Source organism: Spermophilus citellus (genome assembly GCF_964194105.1).
Source record: "Spermophilus citellus genome assembly, chromosome: X".
NCBI classification, from domain to species: Eukaryota; Metazoa; Chordata; class Mammalia; order Rodentia; family Sciuridae; genus Spermophilus; species Spermophilus citellus.
Window position 1 is genome coordinate 8,703,956 of NC_138190.1, and position 22,405 is coordinate 8,726,360.

The 22,405-nt window shown below is 39.3% G+C and overlaps 1 protein-coding gene across 3 annotated transcripts; it reads left to right on the forward strand.

Moving 5' to 3' along the window:
* Window positions 1-1,058: 1,058 nt before the first annotated feature.
* RAB9A (RAB9A, member RAS oncogene family) lies at window positions 1,059-21,917 on the forward strand. 3 transcript variants are annotated; one of them, XM_081276804.1, is made up of 4 exons: window positions 1,059-1,241; window positions 15,971-16,001; window positions 16,208-16,322; window positions 20,804-21,917. In XM_081276804.1, exon 4 carries the CDS (start codon window positions 20,835-20,837, stop codon window positions 21,438-21,440), a length of 606 nt encoding a protein of 201 aa, XP_081132930.1. In that variant the 5' UTR covers window positions 1,059-1,241; window positions 15,971-16,001; window positions 16,208-16,322; window positions 20,804-20,834; the 3' UTR covers window positions 21,441-21,917. The 3 variants fall into 3 exon arrangements, with proteins under 3 accessions (XP_081132930.1, XP_081132929.1, XP_081132928.1); XM_081276803.1 differs by having other exon boundaries at window positions 16,208-16,293; XM_081276802.1 differs by lacking the exon at window positions 16,208-16,322 and having other exon boundaries at window positions 1,061-1,241; window positions 20,804-21,916.
* The last annotated feature ends 488 nt before the right edge of the window (window positions 21,918-22,405 follow it).

Consider the following 22,405-nt stretch of genomic DNA (forward strand, 5'->3'; position numbering starts at 1 on the left):
TGTTTTAAAAGAAGATAATTAATATATTTTCCTTCTATATTCAATGGATTTCTATTTTGTATACTTTTAATTATGTTTCTTCTGAGAAATATTCGGCACAACTAAAATTAGATTTCTTTTTTTTTTTAAAGAGAGAGAGAGAAATTTTAATATTTATTTTTTAGTTATCGGGGGACACAACATCTTTGTGTGTGGTGCTGAGGATCGAACCAGGGCCGCTCGCATGTCATTTCATTTAAATTCAAACTAGAACTCAATCTTTATTATTTGTCTTATTTTCACAATTATTGAAGTGGTGTTTTATATTTGTGTGAAATTCTTAATTATACCCTTTCTAGTGCTGAAGGAAGTTACCTGAAAATGACCCTCCAAACAGCCAGAGATTCTGTAAATTAACGGTGGGCCCCAAATCATAAAAGTGAGACCCTTCTCCTGGAAAATAAACAAATTAAAGCTACCCCACAAAATGTATCAAGAGCTCACTAAGAATCCCTCCTGTGTCCAGGGACTTGTATTTTATCACCCACGTTTTCAACTACATATATAAAGCAAGGAATTACAAGCTTCTCCAACGCCATTTTTTTGCTACTATTATTTCATACTCAGAGATGATAGAGGTAGTACTTTAATGAGACTCAACTAAAAATTTTAAACGTGAATTAGACAATTTTTTATTCCACAGTATCACAACTGTATTCATTTCTCATCTACCTGTTTGTTCTTTGTTCGCTTGCACATTCGTTTTTTTATCACTGTTATAACATCCTGTGACTGGCTCATGCACTCTGTTTATTTTACTTTACCCAAACTTTCAAAAATAACTATTATTTCATGCTGGCAGGCTCTAGAACGCAGGCGGAAGGACACAAGAAGCAGTCTACACGCAGGTAAACTACGACTTAGCAAAGAAAGTGGTGTGGGGGATGGGGGACGACTCTCCACTACCAGGACCCTCCTTTCTCCGGGCCGGCTGCCAGAGTCTCGTCGCGGACCCCGCCTTCCGGGCCCATTTCCCGGAGCCCCGCCCAGCCTGCCCCAGGCCCCGCCCCTCCTCCTTGGGCCCCGCCCCGGTCGGTCGCCATGTTTTTTTCCTCCGCCCTGGACCGAGCCTCTGGAGCTGGAGTCTGGTAGTGCTGCTGCTGCCGCCTCTTGCCCGCTTAGACCTCGACCCTCTTTCTGCCCTCCTTGCATCCAGGCGAGCCGGCTTTGAGCTCCCAGGGTGTCCTCCGTGTGGTCGCAAGGTGAGCTGGATTCGGGACGTTCCCTCGAGGGCGGGCGGGGGCTGAGTCGCGGAGCGCGGGCGTCAAGGGCTGAAGGGCGCCTCTCTGGCCTTGAGCATGGCTCTGGCCTGGGGCACCTGGAGCATCTGTGCTCAGGGCCAGCGCGGGTCACTGCCCCCTTTGAGAGAGGGGACGGCTTGTCTTAAGAGTAAGTCCCACTGACTAACGCAGGATGAAAGACGGGTTCCCCCACGCACGCTCAGATACCAGGGAGAGAGACAAAAACTCAGCTTGGGAAGAGGGGGATGGAGAAAGACGTCGACAAATAAACGCACTCACCTTGGTACACATATACGCAGTAGCTTTGTCCCTAACCACACCGGGAGGCACACCCACACCGCCCAGACCTAACCCTATGCCCTAATGATCACTGCAGGGAAAGCAAAGGCACTCACCCTATTTGATTTTGGCGACCTCTGACATCCTACCTAGCTGAACGTGTGCTCAGTCTTCTGACCACGCAGGTGAGAAGCTTAGAATGTAAAGCCACTGCTAGGGGCTGCAGGCGGTTTGGGGCATTATCTGATTCAGATACTGGCTAAGGTTTCACAATAGCGATCCTTTCTTTTTTTTTTTCCACCTTAGTAAGTAAAAAGGTAAGATGAGAGTTTCAGGTGCTGACCAAGTAGTTGGTGCTTTTTTAAGTGAGGACACATCCCGTGACCACAGTTCTTTTGAGGAATAACTTTTCTGCAACTTTACAAATTGGCACGTGACCACAGTCTTTCAAAGCCCTCATAAAATCTATGGACAGAATTTGTTTTTTATTTTGTTGTTTACAACTTTGTTTTTTCTTCCCTGGCGCTATTGTAATGGAAAATCCCTACTTTGCCTGTAATCTCAGAGACTGACCAGTGGGACAAAACTAGAGTGAAAGGAAACCCAGAACTATCCATTTAGGAACTTTTGAGAAGCCTGCTTTTAGTTTCTTTCTCTTCGCCTCGCTTTTTCCCCTCCCCCCTCTCCCCCCCTTCCCTCTCCCCCTCTCTCTTCCCTCTCCCCCCTCTCTCTTCCCTCTCCCCCCTCTCTCTTCCCTCTCCCCCCTCCCCCTCCCCCCTCCCCTCTCCCCCCTCCCCCCTCCCCTCTCCCCCCTCCCCCCTCCCCTCTTCCCTCTCCCCCCTCCCCTCTTCCCTCTCCCCCCTCCCCTCTTCCCTCTCCCCCCTCCCCTCTTCCCCCTCCCCCCTCCCCTCTTCCCCCTCCCCTCTTCTGTTCTCCTCCCGCCTCCCTCCCTCCCTTCTCTTTCTTTTCTTTCTTTCTCCTTCCCTCGCCCAGGGATGCTCAGCCACCAAGCTACACCCCTGGTCCCTTTTATGTTTTTTATTTTGAGACAGGATTTGGCTAAAGTTGCTGAGGCGGCCTCGAACTTGCTATCATCGTGCCTCAGCCTCGCGAGTTGCTGGAATTATAGGCGTGAGCTTCCATGCCGGCCTTAGTTTCTCTTTTTTAGAAGTTTATGTTGAAGTTATCACTATCTATGTAGAACTTTTAGTATTTTATTTAGAATCCCTTTATCTAACAGTGGTATGGTTTTCTGGTACTTTCAGTGCGTTTTGTACATTGTGGTAAGTCGTCTTCTTTATATTAAAATGTTTTGGGTTTGGGGACATATTTATTTTGGAGACTTTTGTGATTTGGAGATTTTTTTGTTGTTGTTCATTATTTTGGAGGTTAGAGTAGACGGCCAGAAACTAAGTAGAACTATCTAGATTCTTGGAGACCAGAGAAATACTAGTCCCCTTTTTCCAGCCTCTCCTCTTTTTGTTTCTTTATCTGGACTACTTCCACCTAGACTACAGTACTCTGGATGGCTAAATATAAGTTTCTTTGGTTCTAGCAATTAATTTTTTGACCTCCTCTCATTTCATACTATTTTTATTGGTAACCCACTCTGGCACTGGGTGTTCTGTGCATGTAAATCCTGAGCATGCATCATTGCATTTCACTCTCATAGTATTTCTACAGCAATTGCTTGCTCTACATTATAGATGAGGAATTTTCTGGACAATTGGAAGATTAGGTCCTTTTCCCCCAAGTAATAACAAGTGGTGAGGATGCAGAGCTGATTTTCAAATCAGGTCTGTGTGATTTACAGTAGTAGTTCTCAACTAGGGGCCATTTTGTTCACACCTGGGGGCCAGAGAGGTACTGCTGTAATCTATTGGATAGAAACCAGAGATAGCTTATAGACAGCACCCAAAGAAAGTTGTTTGGCCCAAAATGTTTGCTAGTGCTGGGACTGAAAAATCCTGCTTTAGAGCGGTTTGCAACTGTAGGCTCCTATTTCTCTACTTCTGTAGTTCTTAAAATATAAGGTAACTTTCCTACTAAGGATAGGATCCTCATTATTTTAAAGCAAGCTGGGGAAAATTCTCATGACTAAGAGTCATATATTTGAAAGATGAAGGAGTGAGCAAAGAATTTCTGGTAACAGAAACTATGTTTTGTTATAAGGCAGACGCGACCAAAACAACTGGAGAAGCATTGAAGTGGACTTGGTGAGTTTAGTTTCCAGTTGTCCACATTATCCAAGCAACCCATGGGGGCACTGATACAAAGGTGCTGGTGAGAAAGGTAGTTTTGCTCACAATCAGGATTAGGTTTTGGCATCATTCTAGTAGAGAATTTATTTCTGGGGCTACTCAGGTGTTCATTAAAAAAACAGAACCACTCCACACCCAGCACCGAAGTACCTGTGTCATGGTATTTACTGTGGGCACACTTAGACAAAATAGGGGAAAGTTGATGGGTCTTTATACCTTTGTACAGTTGATCACGTGTAAGTATTTACAAGAATCAAATTGAGAAACCTCTTATTAAATGCAAAATTTTTCCTTAAATTTAGCCCCAGTAGTCAATATTTGTGTGTGCATTTTATCTTTGAAATCAATAAATAAATAATAAAAATTTAAAAAGTAGCAATTGCTTAATTTCTTGCTGGTGTTTTTCCCAACCTGTTTTTTTTTTTTTTTTTTTCCTCCCCATGCCTACTCACAGGCCTTTCAATATGTACTGCTTCATTCTGGTGGCACTTGTAACTGTTAAGTGAATTTTGGGAGTGGTTGAGAAGAGCAGTCAAAAAGAGTTAGATCTCATTTTAGGTATCCCTAGCTTCACACTTCTCGTAGTCAGTGTGGCATCTTTTTGTTTCTATATTTGGTTTTTGACTCAGGCCATCACACAGTGTGTTTTTTGCTAACAAATAGGTTTCTCTGCCTCTTATCAGGAGTTGTCTGCTATGGGTTGGGGGTGGGGAGGTGCACTGAATTACACACCTGAGAAGGATTGCTGTCACATTTGATTTAACAAAAAAAAAAAAAAAAATTTTTTTTTTTTTTTGTGGAAAGGGTCAAGGTAAATTTTTGCCGGAGGAATCTTGCTTGATCAGTAGTTGTCTTGCTTCTCTGGCCAAGTTAGGTCACTGCAGTTCTTTCTTTGTAAAATGAGATGGTTGTACTTCATAATCTCTGAGATTATATGACACTAAGTAGAGACAGCAAATTATTAACTTCCATGTAATCCTGCCCCAGGGAATATGTTGGTTAAGCAGCAGGAGGAAATAAGCCAATTAGAAGTTGTGTGTGTTTGAGCTATGCATCTAACTTGAAAGCTATCTACATAATAAATTTGTTAGTCAAAAAACTAAGCATTAAAAAAACAGGGCTCCTGACTAAGTAGGTCATCAACGGAGACCATTTATTAAGGATTGCAGGGTTGGGGGAGGTGAACTCACAAATGCCTTAGGGAGTTTGGAAGGAAGTTATGATGCAAACCTGAGGGAGGAGACCTGGAGCCACCTAGGTGTGTGGGTAGAGAGGAGGTGAGGGAGGCAGTCCCAGGTCTACTTTGCCAGGGAGCCTGGGCTGGTTAGATAACTTGAAGGAGAAATCTGTTTCCCAATGTGACTCTTAATACTATACATGTTGTGAAGTTGTGCTCTGGTATTTCCACATTCTGGATTTTTCCATTCCTTTTTGTTAATTTTTGATCATGATGAGTTTGGGCTTTCAAATGCTGTTGCTTGTCATGAACAGACAACTAGATTTAGTTAAGTGAATGTAAGCTGGGTAAGAGCTATATCCATGTGGGGTGGAGGGTGGATTGTGTTTGGAAAAAAACTGAAGTGAATCAGGCAGCCCAGGCTTTGCTTTCTGTAGACACAGACTTCACTTTTGTCTTAGGCCCGATGCATTACAAATGTGTGCCATTGTTGGATAGGGAAGAGAGAAAGAGTACAGAACAACTCTATGCATTCATTCTATTACCATATTCTTTATCCAAGTGTGAAGGATGGTGGAACTGTATAAAAGAGCTGAACCCTTTTAATTCCAAGTTCTTTTGAATTGAATTAGATTTTTGGGTACAGACACTAAGGTAACTTCCAGGTTAGTTCTCAAAAAAAAAAAAAAAAAAAAAAGAGTGACTGAGTTCTCAAGAGAAGCCTGGAAACAGGTTTGTTTTGATTCTAACTGGTTCAGAAAAATTGCAAATCAGAGCGGGGGTGTAGCTCAGTGGTAGAGTGCTTAACTAGCATGAGTCCAAGGCCTGGGTTTGATCCCCAGCACTGCCAGAAAAAAAAGTTAGAAATCACTGGGCTGCTGTTTGTAGCTGTGTGACTGCTCCAGTCTGTGTTTTCACATTTGTGTATTTGATTAGGTAAACATACCTGAAAATACATACATACTGTAGTTGGAAGTCAGAACACCTGATTGTTTCTTAGGACCACATACATTGATGAATGCAGAGTGTTTCTCCGGAGTGAATTCCAGGGTTCTTAAATACATTTTTGAAAATAGTTGTTTTGGAGCAAACAGCTGCCACTCTCATAATCCACTCTAATTTTTGTACAATACTTGATTCATGTCACAGCAGTTCTGGGAAATCCAGCTTCACAAAGATGATGTCATCAAAAGGAATGTGTGCAATCTAGTGTTGAAATTGTGAACTCTCTCCAGAAGGTGTCTTGCAAGTCTCAAGTATCTCTTTGTTTTCCTTAGAAATTTAAAATAGCCTGCCCTGCCCCTATGAATTTGCCATGATGTTTTAGGGCACATTAGCACACAGTTTGGGAATCAAATGATTAGAAGTTGGCATTTTCCAAGGTTTAGTAGTAAGGAAATAAGATATCAAAATTGGGTTTTAATTCTCCACACCACCCTTCCTGTGTCTGTAAACTTTTCCTTTGGATCCTCATTTTTTTTTAATTGTAGATGGACACAATATTTTGTTTGTTTGTTTATTATTTTTTATGTGGTGCCAGGGATCAAACCCAGTGCCTCACACATGCTAGGCAAGTGCTCTACCACTGAGCTACAGCCCCAGCCCCAAGATCCTCAATTTTTCCCAGTGCTAATGGTGCAGTTTGGGGAAGTAGGCGGATGCTAATATTATTTGAGCAATATTAGAAAGAAAGTGGACACATTTCTTATATCAACAAATCATGTGGATAAGACTGAAGAGAAAAAAAAAAAGACTGAAGAGAGATTTTGAAAGTGAGGAAAACAATTAACATGGTTTTAAATGTGTTAAATTGAACTACCATTAGGGTACCAGATGAACATATTCTGAAGGGGATTGGGTTTTAATTCTCCACACTACCCTTCCTGTGTCTGAAGGGGATTGGAAATTCTTGCCTGGCCCCAGGGTGTGAGAGGGTGGAGGTGGACTTTAGGAATCAGTGTGTTTTATAGCCCAGGAAGTTGTGTATGAGAAGACATATGGACTTTAACCTTGCAAAATACCTTCATTAAGAGCCTGTTAGGAGTATTTTGCCAAGTATGTTCTGTAGTGCAGTCTTTCTTGCTGTAAATTCTTTTAGCTTTTATTTGTCATGGAAGGCTTTTATTTCATCATCAAATTTGAAGCTTAATTTTGCTGGATTCTTGGTTGGCATCCATTATCTTTTAGAGCTTGGTATATGTTGTTCCAGGATATCCTAGCTTTGAGAGAGAGCCTGGATACTTGGCAAAATACTCCACGAGGAGGAAATGAAAAACAGCAATGAAAATCAAAGGGAAGAACTACAATAAAGAAAAAGCCAACCAAAGGAGAAATCAAGTCAAGCTAAATACCAAAAATAAACAAAAATGAACAGTAATACAATTCATGTCTCTTTCAACCCTTTTGGATAAATTTTTACACATAAAAATTTTAACTACAATATCATCTAAAAAAAAAAAAAAAAAGAGCCTGTTAGGAAAAGGAACCATCTGGTTGAAGAAAGCTAAGGAGACACGAGGAAAGAAAGCAGAAGCTATTGTCAGAGTAGTTTTATGGCCCATTAAATAGGAAACATTTCCACAGGGTCACTTGCCAGACTGTTTGACCTAATAGAGTAGTAATGGATAGTGAGTTCTAGCCAAGACTTGAGGATATCTCCTGTGCCTCTGGCTAGATGCATGCTACTATACTAAACACTTCCCTAGTCAGTACTTGATTTGCCTTCTGAGATTTGATGTCATGTACATCCTGAGAGAATTCAATGTGTATTAGCTGGGCCTCAGGTGGAGAAACTGGTCAAATCACTTTAGGGTTTTGTGTGCTTTAGGGCACTCAGGTGAGGAACCAGAAGTCACTGGATTGGCCAATAGGCATTCTTCAATGGCTTGCTGATATTCTGGGTAATGGAGGGATTGGGAGTCTGTGTACAGGGTTAATCTGGCGGTGGGGGGGGGGGCAGATGGAGAGATGGGTAGTAGTGATGGCAGTGTTAAGTCTTGGCTGGGAAAGGGTGTGTGTGTGTGTGTGTGTGTGTGTGACAGAGAGAGTGAGTCAATTTCAACACCTTAGTAGTGGCAAACTGGGATGTCATTGACAGAGAAGTGACAGTTATATCAGATAAACTGACCTTTATGAAGAGTTACTTACAGCATTTCCTTGAGCTGGTGACAACTTCCCTGCAAGATTGGGAGCCTCTACTCTAGTTGAGTCCTATATGCCAAACATATAGGACATATAGCTACTATTCCTTCCCCCCTTCTTCCTCCTCCCTCCCTTCCTTCCTTTTTTTTTTTTACGTTTTTGGGAAATTCCTACTCTTTTTACTTGACTTCTCCAGCTGTGAAGTTCTTTGCTGTGTCTTGGGGCCTGGTGGACAGTGTTTGTGTACTGGCTCTTCCCAGGGTTTGTATAAAAGTTCTCTAGCTTCTTATCCTTGTCTGCTCTAAATTACAGACACCTGCTTTCTTATCTAACTTGAAGAGAAGTATCAAAACTAGTGTTTCCATATCCATACATGTATGAAGACACGAATGGTATGAATCTACTTTGTGTACAACCAGAGACTTGAAAAATTGTTTTCTATATGTGTAATATGAATTAAAAGGCACTTGGCCATCATATATAACAAATTAGAATAAATAAATAATTTTTCAAAAAACTAGTGTTTCCATATATGATAGCAGAACATGTACATTGTAGGTCATATTTGGTTATTTTGATGATTTAATGTTTTTCTAACATTCAAATTCATTCCTTTTATAGTTTATTTTTCTTCCAGAAGTACCTAATCATAAATCCCAATATTCTTGTCTTGTGACTTTTATCCATTTCTTTGCATTTTAATTTTGCCCTTCAAAGTACAACTTTTCTTTTATCAAGAACCACTTTAGGGGCTGGGGTCATGGCTTAGTGGTAGAGCACTTGCCTGGCATGTGTGAGGCACAGGGTTCGATTCTCAGCACTGCATATAAATAAATAAAGATCCATTGGCAACTTAAAAACTTTAAGAGGCTGGGGATATTGGTCTGTTGGTAGAGTGCTTGCCTCATCACTTGCATAAGGCCCTGGGTTCAATCCCCAGCACCATAAAAAAAAAAAAAAACGAACCACTTTAAGTGCCTTATTACAGGTAGATTTATGCTTAGCTCTTAAAAATCAAACAAAATAAAAAACAAAGGATTATCCTTACTTTCCAGAATTAGATGCTTCCCATGCATACCGCTGTTCACTGAACTCTCAAGTTTATGGTCAAAGTGTGCAAGGAGAGGGTGAGGGAGACAAGAAATGGTGATGCTGAGTGAAGGTGGAAAAGTATTGAGGGTGTTGAGGCACATAAATGGATCATGTATGATATAGAGATGATACCAGCATGTATTGATCATTTCTTAGAGATCCAAACTCTCTTTAGAATTTGCAGAAACCCTTTTTAGTCTTCTCAGAAAAAAGCTCAAGCACAAAAGCTTCCATCCACACACATACATCCTGATTCCACATGTGATTCTAAGGGGTGCATTCCCCCTACCCCCAATTTCATTCATGGACTGTCAACCTAACCACACCGTAGGCCTGCACTGCTCAGTATAGTGGCCGCTAGCCTTGTGCAGCACTTTAAATTTAAACAAATTAAAGTAAAATAAAATGAAATGAAAAATCCAATTCTTCAGACCAGCCACATTTCGGGTGTTCAGTGCCACGTGTGGTTCCTTAGTTCCTGTGCAGGACATTTCCAGGGTTGAGCTCTGTGGGATCCTGCTGTTCTGTACTTCACATTGGTTTCAGAAGATTTAGTTCTTTTTAATTTTTTTCCCTCCACTTTTCCTCCCTTCCTACTCTGCCTACCATACCAAACTACTGAGGTGACTTGTTTTATGAAAAATTGTTAACATGTTTTTTAACAGTTAAATTAGATGATTCATCTTAAAAAAAAAAAGAGTACTTATTGAAATGAGTTATTTAAATAGGATAGGGCATGTGCTCTGACAGTGATGGTGTGGTTTGAATTAAACAGGGTTTTTTTCCCCTTTTGTAGCTATTTGCATTTGTGAGGTAATGCTCAGTGGTTGACTAGATATGACTAGGTAATTTATTTATTTTATCTGGCAAGTCTTGCCAAGTTGATCTTTTCCTGTGGTGTTCTCTTTAAAATTTCAAAATCAATCTCTCTCTCTCTCTCTCTCTCTCTCTCTCTCTCTCTCTCTCTCTCTCTCCTTGCTCTAGGCTTAATGACTTTCCTTGTTGCTTCTTGCTCATACATTTCAGTGGCATAGCCAGGAAGACACTTTTGAAATTATGTATGCTTTTGTTTCCCTGGTTGATTTCTTTGAAATTCTTATTTATTCTTTGCAATGCTGGGGATCAAACCCAGGGCCTTGTGCATGCTAAGCAATCACTCTGGCTTTGAAGTTGTGATCCTCCTGCCTCAGTGTCCCAAATTGCTGGGATTACAGGCATGCACCACTGCACCCAGCTGTCTGCTTTTATTTAGCGTATTTTTGAGGTACGTCCACATTGCAGCATTGTGTGGCTATGCCACATACTTTTTTTATCTATTCATCAATTGGTGGACAGCTGAGTTGTTTCTACTTTTGAGCCACCATGATCAATGTAGCTATGAACATTAATGAACAAATGTTTTTGTTAACCTGTTTCAATTCTCTTGAATATACACCTAGAAGAGGCATAATTAGGTTACATGGTAACTCTATTTTAAAGTTTTTGAGGAATGGCCAGACTTGTTTGTTATCAATGCAGTGTTTTACAGTCTCAATGGTAATATATGAGAGTTCCTTGCTTCTTCAGATCCTTATCAGTCCTTGTTATTGTCTTTTATTTTAGCCATCCTAGTGGATATGAAGTGATATTTTGTTGTTGTGTTTTTTATTATATTTATTAATACATACTAATTGTACAAATTAATGAGTTTCACTGTGACATTATGGTACATGCATATATCTTACATTGATTATGTCCACCCTTCCTTATCCTCTTCCTCCTCTGCTTCCCCCTTCTCAGTCCCTAACAGTCCCTCTTCTGCTTTCAGGTCATTCCTTTTTAAAAATTTCCACATGTGAGAGAGAACATGCAATATTTGTCTTTCTGTGTCTGGCTTATATTACGTAACATGATGATCTCCAGTTCCATCCATTTTCCTACAAATAAAAGTTTTTATTCTTTATGTATGAGTAATTCATTGTGGTTTTGATTTGCATTTTGCTAACAACTAATGATAACATTTTTGCCCATTTTTAAATTGGGTTATTTGGGTTTTCTTTAAATTGATGAGTTATAAAAATTGTTTATATATTTTAGATTAAGTTGCTTACACATTATAAATACTTTCTCCCATCCCATAGATTGTCTCTTCACTTTTTTGATAGTGTCCTTTGAGGCATAAAAGTTTGAAATTTGGATGAATACAGTTTATTATTTCTTGCTTGTGCTTTTGGTATCATATTGAATCTTATTTTTAATATGAGTTACTGGTGATTTTTTGGTACTGGGGATTGAAGCCATTGCATTTTACCTCTGAGTCACATCTCTAGTCCTTTTTGTTTTTTATTTTAAGACACTGTATCACTAAGTTGCCTAGGCTGGCCTGGAACTTGGAATCCTCTTGTCTCAGGCTCTCGAGTTGCTGAGATTACAGGTGTGCACCACTATGCCCATTTTAGAAAGTGATATTCTTGCTGTCTGGTGGGTTTTTGAAGAAAATTTAAAAGAAAATGATTTCCATTTCATTTAATGGTAGGATTCAGTCAAGCTAGGCCTTGAGTGAAATGAAGCTTTAAAAAACACTTTTGATATTAAAAAAGTGTGACTTTGCAACCAAATCAAAACTTTGAATTCAACATTGATTTTTCTAGGTTTTCTTACAGACTTTAATATAAATCTGTGATCTTTTACATGGTGTGATTTCAGTGTGCATTTTATTTGATTTCATCACTTAATAGTGTGTTTCTATAATCTCTTATCTCCATGTTGTCTGAGGTTGTTTAGAGCATCATCTAATTAGGCATTTAAATTATTTGCATTTGCCTAATTAACATTCTTACAAAGTTTCCTTTCTTTCTTTCTTTCTTTCTTTTTTTTTTTTTTTTTTTGAGGAAGGTGGCTTTAGAATACTATGGGCATGTATTTTGTGGTATAGTCTAAAAAATGGACAAATGGAAAAGTATTTTTTGAGTATTTTATTTAAGATGTTTATGGACCTTTATTTTATTCATTTATTTATATGTGGTGCTGAGGATCCAACCCAGTGCCTCACATGTGCCAGGCAAGCGCTCTACCACTGAGCCACAACCCCAACCCAGGAAAAGCAATTTTTAGTGGTATATAATACATGTCCCTATATTGTGAACCTTTTTAGAGAACATGTTTCATTTTTATTACACATAATAGGCATGTCTGTTACAGAATTCCATATGGCAAATGGTAGATAGGTGCAGAGGTATGAGGAGCTCTGGGGTAAGAGGATTTAGTCAGAGATGCAGGAGGGGATGAGGTTAGCTGCATCTACAAGGGGTGTAGGAGGTAGCTGGACTTCAAAAGGAAGGATTCAAAGGAGAGAAGGTGAAACTTGAAGTCACAGAGTGAACATCTTACTGGAGGATCAAGTGTGAGACATAACCACCTCAGTTTTTTATCCTAAGCCTAGCTGACACCATTCATTGGCATTGGAGAAGGATCATAATGGCATCCATCCCCACTTACCTGCAGCCTTCCTAGTCTTCTCGCTTGCAGCTCATTCTCCTACTGCAGCCAATTATATTTCTGGACTCTGCATTTGCTAAAGCTATTTCGGTGACTTTCTGGTACTCCAGTGTACAGATAGAAATTCTTCCTGTGACTTTTAAGACCCTGCCTGTTCCAGTCCCATCTCTCTAGCACACTCCTTACTCTCCGGCCTCTGGGTGCTTAGGCTTACTTTGGGTTCTCCCAGTCTTTGGCAGGGCCAGGCTTTCTTGGCAGGGTCTTGACATGGGTTGGTGGTCCCTCTTCCTGGTTCAGGCTCCCTTCTTTCTTTTAGGTTCTCCCCTCCTGTTGAGCTTAGTCTATGGTTAAACCCACTTCCCCCAGGTCAGATTCCCCTTTCTTCGAGTCATGTTGGTGAGGCCTGTGTCCTAAGGACAGCATGCAGCTAAAATGATCATTGAGATACCACGTTGGAGACTAATGTACAGTCTCTCATTAAAACTGTGACACAGCCATTTCCTTCTGGCATTGAAAGTACTGCTTTTTTCTTAATTGTAGCTTGGCAGGCAAAACAGCTGGCTTATGTTATAGGATTATGTTGTATGCAAAGTAAGTCCTGATGGCTGGAATCAGGACCGGCTCCATGAGATACTGCATGCAGGGCTTGGATCTGATTGAAGGAGCTCTAGATTTGCACATTGTGCCTCTCACTCATCATGGGAGATGGGGGGAAACTCCCCTACACTATTTTAAATTGTTCTTTTATTTTGGGCTGAGTGTGAGTAGTTATAGTACTATACACCATGTACCTCTCACCTCTCATTTTGTAGGACTTGCCACAGTTGTGACTTAAGTGGCTTTATGTATGAAAGTCACGCTCACCCACAGACGGATTATGTGTGTGTGGTTTGTATCCTCAGTGTGTGGCACATAGTAGGCACTCAGTAAATCCTTTTTGAGAAACAATTTTCCCATTCATCCTATGGAAAACTAGCCTTCTGTGGAGATGCTTTAGAGTTCTGCACACATTTGGCTCACATTTCATTTAAAATGTTTTAAACCATTCAAACTAATAAATGGTTTACTAGTAAAACAGGCACACTCATTTGTTTTATGGTACAATATGTGCTTTTTATTACATATTGAAAGATTAGCAACTACTAGTTCTGTTAGGTTAACTTGTTCGTGGTGCAGATTTCTCCTCCACCTTGGGTGCTGGGGATTAAATCCAGGGTCACTTAACAACTGATCTACATTCTCAGCACTTTTTTTTTTTTTTTTTTTTTTTTTTTTTTGAGATAGTGTCTTGCTAAGTTAATTGACTGGCTTCAAACTTGCCATCCTCCTGCCTTAGCCTCCAAAGTTGGTGGGATTACACAGGTGTGCACCACTACACCTGGCCTTCTTGTGCAGATCTTGAAATAAAGCAAACTGTTGAAAGTCTCTGACTTTGCAACTGCTTTTTGGGGGAGGAGGAGGGTACTGGGGGTTGAACCCAGGTGCACTTTACCACTGAGCTACATCTCCAGTTCTTTTTATTTTTTTTATCTTTTTTTAAAAAACTTGTTTATTATTTTGGTACTAGGGATGGAACCCAGAGATGATTAACCACTGAGCAACATCCTCAGCCCTTTTTATTTTCTGAGACAGTCTTGCTGAGTTGCTTTAGTGCCTCGCTAAGTTGCTCAGACTGGCTTTGAACTTGCAGTCCTCCTGTCTCAGCCTCCTGAGCCTCTGGGATTACAGGCATGCATGCCGCATCTGGCCATGCTTATTTTCATTATACCTACAACAACACTAAAATCCTCAAACAAATGCAGAATCAGTTGCATTTGTCATAGCCTAGTGGATTAAGTGCCTAAGCTTTAGAGTCTCACATGTATGTCTTATTCTCGCCTTTTGCTAGTTGTGTGATCCTGGGCAAGCTATGTAACCTCTGAGTCAGCATCCTCATCTGTAATGTAGGAGTAATAAGAGACTTGTGAGGCATAAATGCAGTGTCATAGGGTAAATGGCACAGAGAACTCCATTAGTGTTAGTTGCTGCTGTTTTATCCTTAATCCTAAATGTTAGCATTTTGAAGAGTATTTTTTTTTATTGATTGAATTATATATGAGTTAAGAACTGATTATATATACACACACATACACATACTGATATATATATATATATATATATATATATATATATATATATATATATATCCCCCACAAAAATGCCATTTGCTTTACAAAGGTGGGTATAGGGGTGAAACCATTGGTTTAGACTAAGAGACTTAGTACCTAGTACAGTTCTACATTGGCATCACTGGGAAACCTTCAAATTGAATTTGATCCTTTGGTGTCTAATGTAGGCCTGCCTACCCTCTTACTTGTTCTGCACATAGCTCTTGCTGAAATTCAAGGTAAGAAAAGGCCATTAAAAAACCTGTCTGTAAAACTGCCAGTAAAGACTTCTTCATATATTTATTCCACAGAAATTTCCTTCACTGTTCTTATGAACCTGGCACTGTGACAAAACATTTTTGTCCCATGATCTGAGTGAATCTTCCCAACAATCCTATAAGATTGGCCACTTTGTTTTTGTGTTGCTGGGGATTGAACTCAGGGCCTTGCACATATTAGGCAAGTGCTTTACCACTGAGTTACACCCCCAGCCCTCTGTTGTCACCCCTGCTTCCATGAGACTTCAAGAGGTTAAGTAGCTCATGCAGGGGCTGTGCTCCTGGCTGTTGGTACTTGGAATAAGCTCTCCTTTCTGACCTGTGCCCTTGTTCACTTAGAAGGAAGTTTTCATTTTGCCTTGGTTGCACAGGAGCTTCATGACACTGTGCTACCTTTAGCCTTGTCCACACTCTTCCTGTATCATGTTGGTGCCTCCTCCCTCCTCCCCTTTTGTTTTCCTTGTTTGTGCTGTCTTTATATTGTTTTCTAGAATGACTTGTTCTCATCCACCCAAAATTTGGGCAAGTTTTAAAGAATAAATGAGATATTCTCTACTTCCTCTTAATATAATTTTATAGGTATTGTGGTGTGTGAAACTTGAAAGGGTTGGCAGGCAACAGTTTTTTTGGGAAAAAACAATTAAAGTGTAATATTTGATGTAGGCCTTTTTTTAGGCTGAAGATGATCATGGACTGCACTTAGGTATGGTGTTTTAGGTTAAGAAACTGGCTGCTAATAGAAATCACATATTTCTTTCATATTTTAATTATTGTTTTTAGTCTTAAAATTATGCAAAGAAGTTCAAGTTGCTAATGTGAGCTTTCTAATTTTTTGCAGGTAATGATGCTTGAATTGAACTTCTACTAAGGTAAAGTTGATGGGATTATGCTTTTCCCAGATATTTTTATCTGTAGAATTTAGCTAAATTACTGAAGTAATGTTTTTCACCTTGGTAAAGATTGTTGCCTTTGGATAGTCATTTCAAACATAAGGAACATAAGGCTTTTTTTGAAGCCAGGAGTGCTTAACCACTGAACCACATCCCCAACCCTTTTCATATTTTAATCTTGTTAGGTTGCTTGGGGCCTTGCTAAGTTGTTGAGGCTGGCTTTGAACTCGCAAACCTCCTGCCTCAGCCTCCTGAATCGCTGGGATTACAGGTATGTGCTACTGAGCCCGACACTTTTAGGTAAATTTTTTAAATGACATAGTAGGATTCTTCCCCTCCCCCCCCGAAGGGTACCAGAGATTGAACTCGGGGGCACTCAACCACTGATCCACATTCCCAGCCTATTTTTTATTTTACTTAGAGACAGGGTCTCACTGAGTCGCTTAGCACCTCTATTTTGCTGCAGCTGGCTTTGAACTTGCAGTCCTCCTGTCTCAGCCTCCTGAGCCGCTTGGATTTCCTGTATGGGATGACAAGTATTACACACCCAGCTAGTAGGGTTAAAATTCTTTTGCAAAGAATTCTGGTTTTAAAGAAAAACAAAGGGAACATTTTTAATGTCCATAAATTATGATTATGTTAATGTATTGATTTAGTGAAGCTGGCCTCTGTTAGATGTCAGTGGGAAATAAGATGGTTTGCATATTTAGTTATAACCACCATGTATGTTTGTATATAGGTTAGAATCAAAGAGGTATTCATATATATTATTAATTATTGTAGAAAATACTAATATATTCCTAAATAGTATCTGAGGTTGATTTCTAAACTGTAGTTAGGAAATTTGAAAAATTATACCCTATTTCCTGGTATTTGGGTTTTGCATAAGCCAAATTTGTTTGGTCAGAAAAATAACACAAAGTAGGAAATGCCACATGATTATGAGAAAGGAAAAGAATTATTCGAGTGTCCTGATAAAATTATAAATTAGAAATCTCAAGAATTTAATCTAGGTGGAGTTGTTTGATTATAGAATCTGGCTTTCGGTTTCATTTAATGATTCTAAAAATGCAATGCTGTACAATAAAACTTTGTGTCTGGCCAGGCAGTTAGATTAGTAGACTTATTAAAATACTAGGATAAATGATAGAATCATGCACATCTGTTATTCCCTCATAACACACCATGGAACTTTTGTGTTTCAGTATGTTAAAAATTGTATGAAAGGAACAACATTAGGGGAGTTGCTGGGAAAAGGTTCCCAGTGGAGTTGATGACCATGCCAAGAGCAGGTCTGAAAGCATAGCAGTTCATTGGGGTGGGAGTCGGAGGACCACCAGCAGAGGGAACAGCATATGCCAGTGTAATGAATGTGTAAGATGAGCTGTCAGTTCCATGTGACAATGCATTTCAGAATGACTCAAGCAAAGAGGCAAGGTGGGAGGTGAGCTCTTTTGCCTTAGAAATTGACCTTAGTCCTGAGATAAACCATTGAAGAATATTAATCATTTGAGGAAGCATCAGATGCTTTCCCTACATTGAAATACAGTTAACAGTGGGGACACATTCTGAGAAATGCATAATAAGGTGATCTCTACTTTGTGTGACCATTGAGTATGGTTACACAAACCTCAGTGGTACAAATCAATCACTAGACATGACCTCTTGATGCCATCAGTAAACATAGTAAACATGAGGTGTATGAGACTGCTCTGATCTAACATGGCATATGTTTTGCAGTAAACTTTTTAACAAGTAGGAGTATACCTTAAAATAATGATAGTATAGCATACAACCAGAGACATGAAAAATTGTGCTCTATTTGTATAATGAATTCAGTTGCATTCTGCTGTCATATAACTCATAAGAATAAATAAATTTAAAAATATTTTTTAAAGTATAGTTTAATAAATACATAAGCTAGTAATATAATCATTAGCAAGTATTATGTACTGTACATAATTGTATGTGCTGTACATTCTCTACAACTGGCAGCATTGTAGGTTGGTTTACACCACACATGAATAATTCATTGCACTATAATAACTATGATGCCACTAGATGATAGGAGTTTTTCAGCTCCATTTTAATCTTTGGGAGCACTGTTCCAATGTGGTCTCGTGTTGACTGAAGTCTTTATGTGACCCATGCCTGTACAACTGATTTGTTTTTTTGGTTTTGTTGATCTTTTTTATGTTGCAGTTGTTTAAGCAAAATTCAAAATTAAGATTTAGTGAATTATTACCTGTGTTAGGAAATTAAGGGACTTGAAGTTGTTTTGTTTTCTGCTCTAACATTAGGGCATTGAGCAGAGCAACCCATTTTATACCAAAAAAGGCTCCCAGAAGGTAGGTACTTTATTTGCCTCACACTTTTGTTGAAGAGTTTAAATTGTATTTATTATCATAGTAATGAATAGAGTAGTAATTTGAAAAGAACCAACAAGAATTAAGAACTAAGATGTGTTTATCATTTTTTAATCATGTTTTCCCACTTACTTGATTTCTCCCTATACAAACTGCTACAGGTTTTTATCAGAATAGTAGAGCCTATAGTTAGAAATGGAGAATTCCACATTTCACCACACAAGCATTGATTTTTTTTTTTTTCCCAAAATGTGGGGACAACCATTGAAGCTTTAAAAAAAAAAAAAAATTTGGTATTACTTAAAAATCATTTATTACTAAACTGTTTTTGATGCAAGGTTAGGATGCACAGAATACTCATGAATATATGTTAACCATTAATGTGGTTGTGATGATTATGTGGTGAAATACTACATGGTTCTTTAATGTTACAGAAGTGTTCGGTTACATTATACTGGGTCACATTGGCATATAACAAGGAAAGAGCCAGATAATGTTAACTGCAGTGGTTTTGCAAACTTATCCTGGTCAATATTAACAGTTGTCATTTGTGTCTTTATTATCTTCCTGTCAACGGATTCACAATATTTACTTTAACATTAAGGTTAATGACCATCTTTACTCTTGAGCTGTGCCATCCAGTGCAGCTATTGTTTAAGTGTGACTATTTAAATTAGTCTAAAATAAATGGGCTGGGGGTGTAGTTCAGTGGTAGAATATGTGCTGAGCCCTGAGTTTAATCCCCAGCCCAAAAAACATTTTTCTGGTCCAGAGTGGTGGTACACGCCTGTAATCCCATTGTCTCAGGAGGCTGAGACAGGAGGATTGCGAGTTCAAAGCCAGCCTCAGCAATTTAGCAAGGTGCTAAGCAACTCAGTGAGACCCTGTCTCTAAATAAAATACAAAGAAGGGCTGAAGATGTGGCTCAGTGATTAAGTGCCCGGTAAAATTCAGTTCCTTACTCCCACCAGCTACTTGTCAAGTGCTGAACAGCCACATCTGGCTAATGATTGCCATATTGGACATTTTGATCACTGTATACAATTCTTTTAACAGTGCTTCTCTACAGTTTATTTTCTTTAATGAAATGTAGTATATTTAAAAAGCCATTTAATACTGAAATATTTATAGGCTAAATGATATAATTTTGATTTAAAATAACTGAGGACAAAGGAGAGTGGCAGTTGAGGAAAAAATAGATTTGCCATACATGGACACTTGGTAAATCTGGGTTTAGAGTTCATGGGTATTCATTATATTATTTTCATTACTTAGAAGTTTTGTGTATGTTTGAAATTTTCCATAATTTAAAAAAGAAAAGCATCAAATAGGAAAGTATTCCCATAAGCACTTAGAAGTAGCTGTCAATAGGCATCAGAAATCTCAACTTGCAGGTTGGCTCTTTAAGTATAAGAAAGTTTTTAATCCTGCTCCAGGACTTCCTCTAATATAGCACATCTACATTTATTTCATTCCACTTGAAAACACACAAGTAACAACACAGGCTCATATTTTCTAAGAGGTAGAGCTGCCCAAATTAGTCTTGTGAATAGAATATGCCAGATTATATTAATTATGCTGGGTGCAGTTGCACACACCTATAATCCCAGTTGATCAGGAAGCTGAGACAAGAGGATCACATTCAAAGCCAGCCTCAGCAACTTGGCAAGGCCCTAAGCAACTCAGTGGAATCCTGTCTCTAAATAAAATACAAAAAAGAGCTGAGGATGTCACTCAGTGGGTGAGTGCCCCTGGATTCAATCCCCAGTACCCCCCTCCTTAATTGCTGCTGACACTGATTTTAGCAAGCTCAAAAAAGTGTTCCTAAAGAGGAGAAATAAACTCCCTTTACCAGTGGTTGGTTCACTTCTTTTTCACAGACAGATCAGTGAGCTTCTGGAAGTCTCTAGCTTTCCTGCTTAACAGTGCCTATGTCTGCAGAGTGGAGGGGGGTGGACAATAGAAAAAAAATCCCTGGCACAAGGAGCACCATTCATGAACACCATCACTGTGCACTGAAGCGCTGTTTGAAGATACTAAAGAAAGCTGAAGACTTGGTCTCTTAACACCTTTTTAATAAGGGATGATGTGGCTTATTGTGAGCAAGGAGGGGCTTAATAGATCAATGGTTCAGAGCCAGGTCTTTGGGGTCAGATTTGGTCTTGAATGAGAGATTTGTAGCTGTGACCCAAGAAAGAGGAAGAGTGAGTCCCTGCTAGCTGTTCTAGGGAATGAATAGTAGGATAGAAGTTGGCACATGGTTTAATGCTCAGGTAATGACAGTTCTTATTATTTAGGTGTGCTCCTTGCAAAAAGGAATTGGGGCTATTTTAGTTCACTTAAATGCTAATATTTCTAGAATAATGCAGAGTATTCAGATGTGAAGGAATTTAATGGTACCTTTTTATTTTACAGGGTTCTGAAGTCAAAACTTGTAAGATTAACAATGGCAGGAAAATCATCGCTTTTTAAAGTAATTCTCCTGGGAGATGGTGGAGTTGGGAAGAGTTCCCTTATGAACAGATATGTAACTAATAAGTTTGATGCCCAGCTCTTCCATACAATAGGTGTGGAATTTTTAAACAAAGATTTGGAGGTGGATGGACATTTTGTTACCATGCAGATTTGGGACACAGCTGGCCAAGAGCGATTCCGAAGCCTGAGGACACCATTTTACAGAGGTTCTGACTGTTGCCTGCTCACTTTTAGTGTTGATGATTCACAGAGCTTCCAGAACTTGAGTAACTGGAAGAAAGAATTCATATATTATGCAGAGGTAAAAGAGCCCGAAAGTTTTCCTTTTGTGATTTTAGGCAACAAGATCGATATAAATGAGCGGCAGGTGTCCACTGAAGAAGCCCAAGCCTGGTGCAGAGACAACGGCGACTATCCTTACTTTGAAACAAGTGCAAAAGATGCCACCAATGTTGCAGCAGCCTTTGAGGAAGCGGTTCGAAGAGTTCTTGCTAACGAGGATAGGTCAGATCACTTGATTCAGACAGACACGATCCATCTCCACCGAAAGCCCAAGACAAGCTCATCTTGCTGTTGATTGTTAGATTATCAGTGCGTTCTAACCAATTCATACATGCACTTAAGAGTGGATAAGAGAATTAGTGTTTGCAGCAGTGTATCATCTACTAATAAATTTCAACTAATGTTTATTGCTGCTTCATTAGTTGGTGGGAGAAGGGACACATCCATTCTGGAGGAAATCTATTTACTCAATAATGGCACCTTACATTTATAAATTGTAATGGTTGCCTAATAATGTTTCTTTAATTTAAATATGTAAGTTAGAGCTAATAAATGAGATGACCACAATTGTAACTAATTAAAACAAAAAACTTGACTATTCTAGAAGTTATACTTGGATTGTTCTGTGCCCGTCCCCTACCTCCCCCCCCCCCCGCCCCGGAAAATGGAGAACTACTTTTTATATCTGTATATTTTTATGTAATTAGCATTGTATTCTTGGTTCAGGGAAATGACTTCCTAAAGCAATAATGTTAAATATTAAAGATTAAAATCTAATGCATTTACATTGCATTGCTTTTTTGATTGTCTTCATCTCTAAAATGATTTAAATCATTCTCATTCATTCTACATATTAGAATCCATCTGACTTACAGTTGCTCATTTGTGCAGCGCATGCAACCCCATCTTCCCAACACAGAAGCCAACTTTATAGTAAGGATTGTACTTTGTGAGAGGGTAAATGAAGACATCTTTGATAAGGTATTATTTAGTGCCTTCTCTAAGGAAACACTCGATACTTTTTTGCTCTGAAGATTATTTGTTCTAAAAAGAGGACTTGCTTGGGCTGGGGATGTGGCTCAAGTCGTAACACGCTTGCCTGGCATGCGCGGGGCGCTGGGTTCGATCCTCAGCACCTCATAAAATAAATATTAAAAAATTCTCTCTTTAAAAAAAAAAAAAAAAAGGACTTGCTGCAATGACCAGACTTGGTAAAGCAGATTGTGGTCTTTCATGGGTCAAGTTCATATGCTGTGCCTA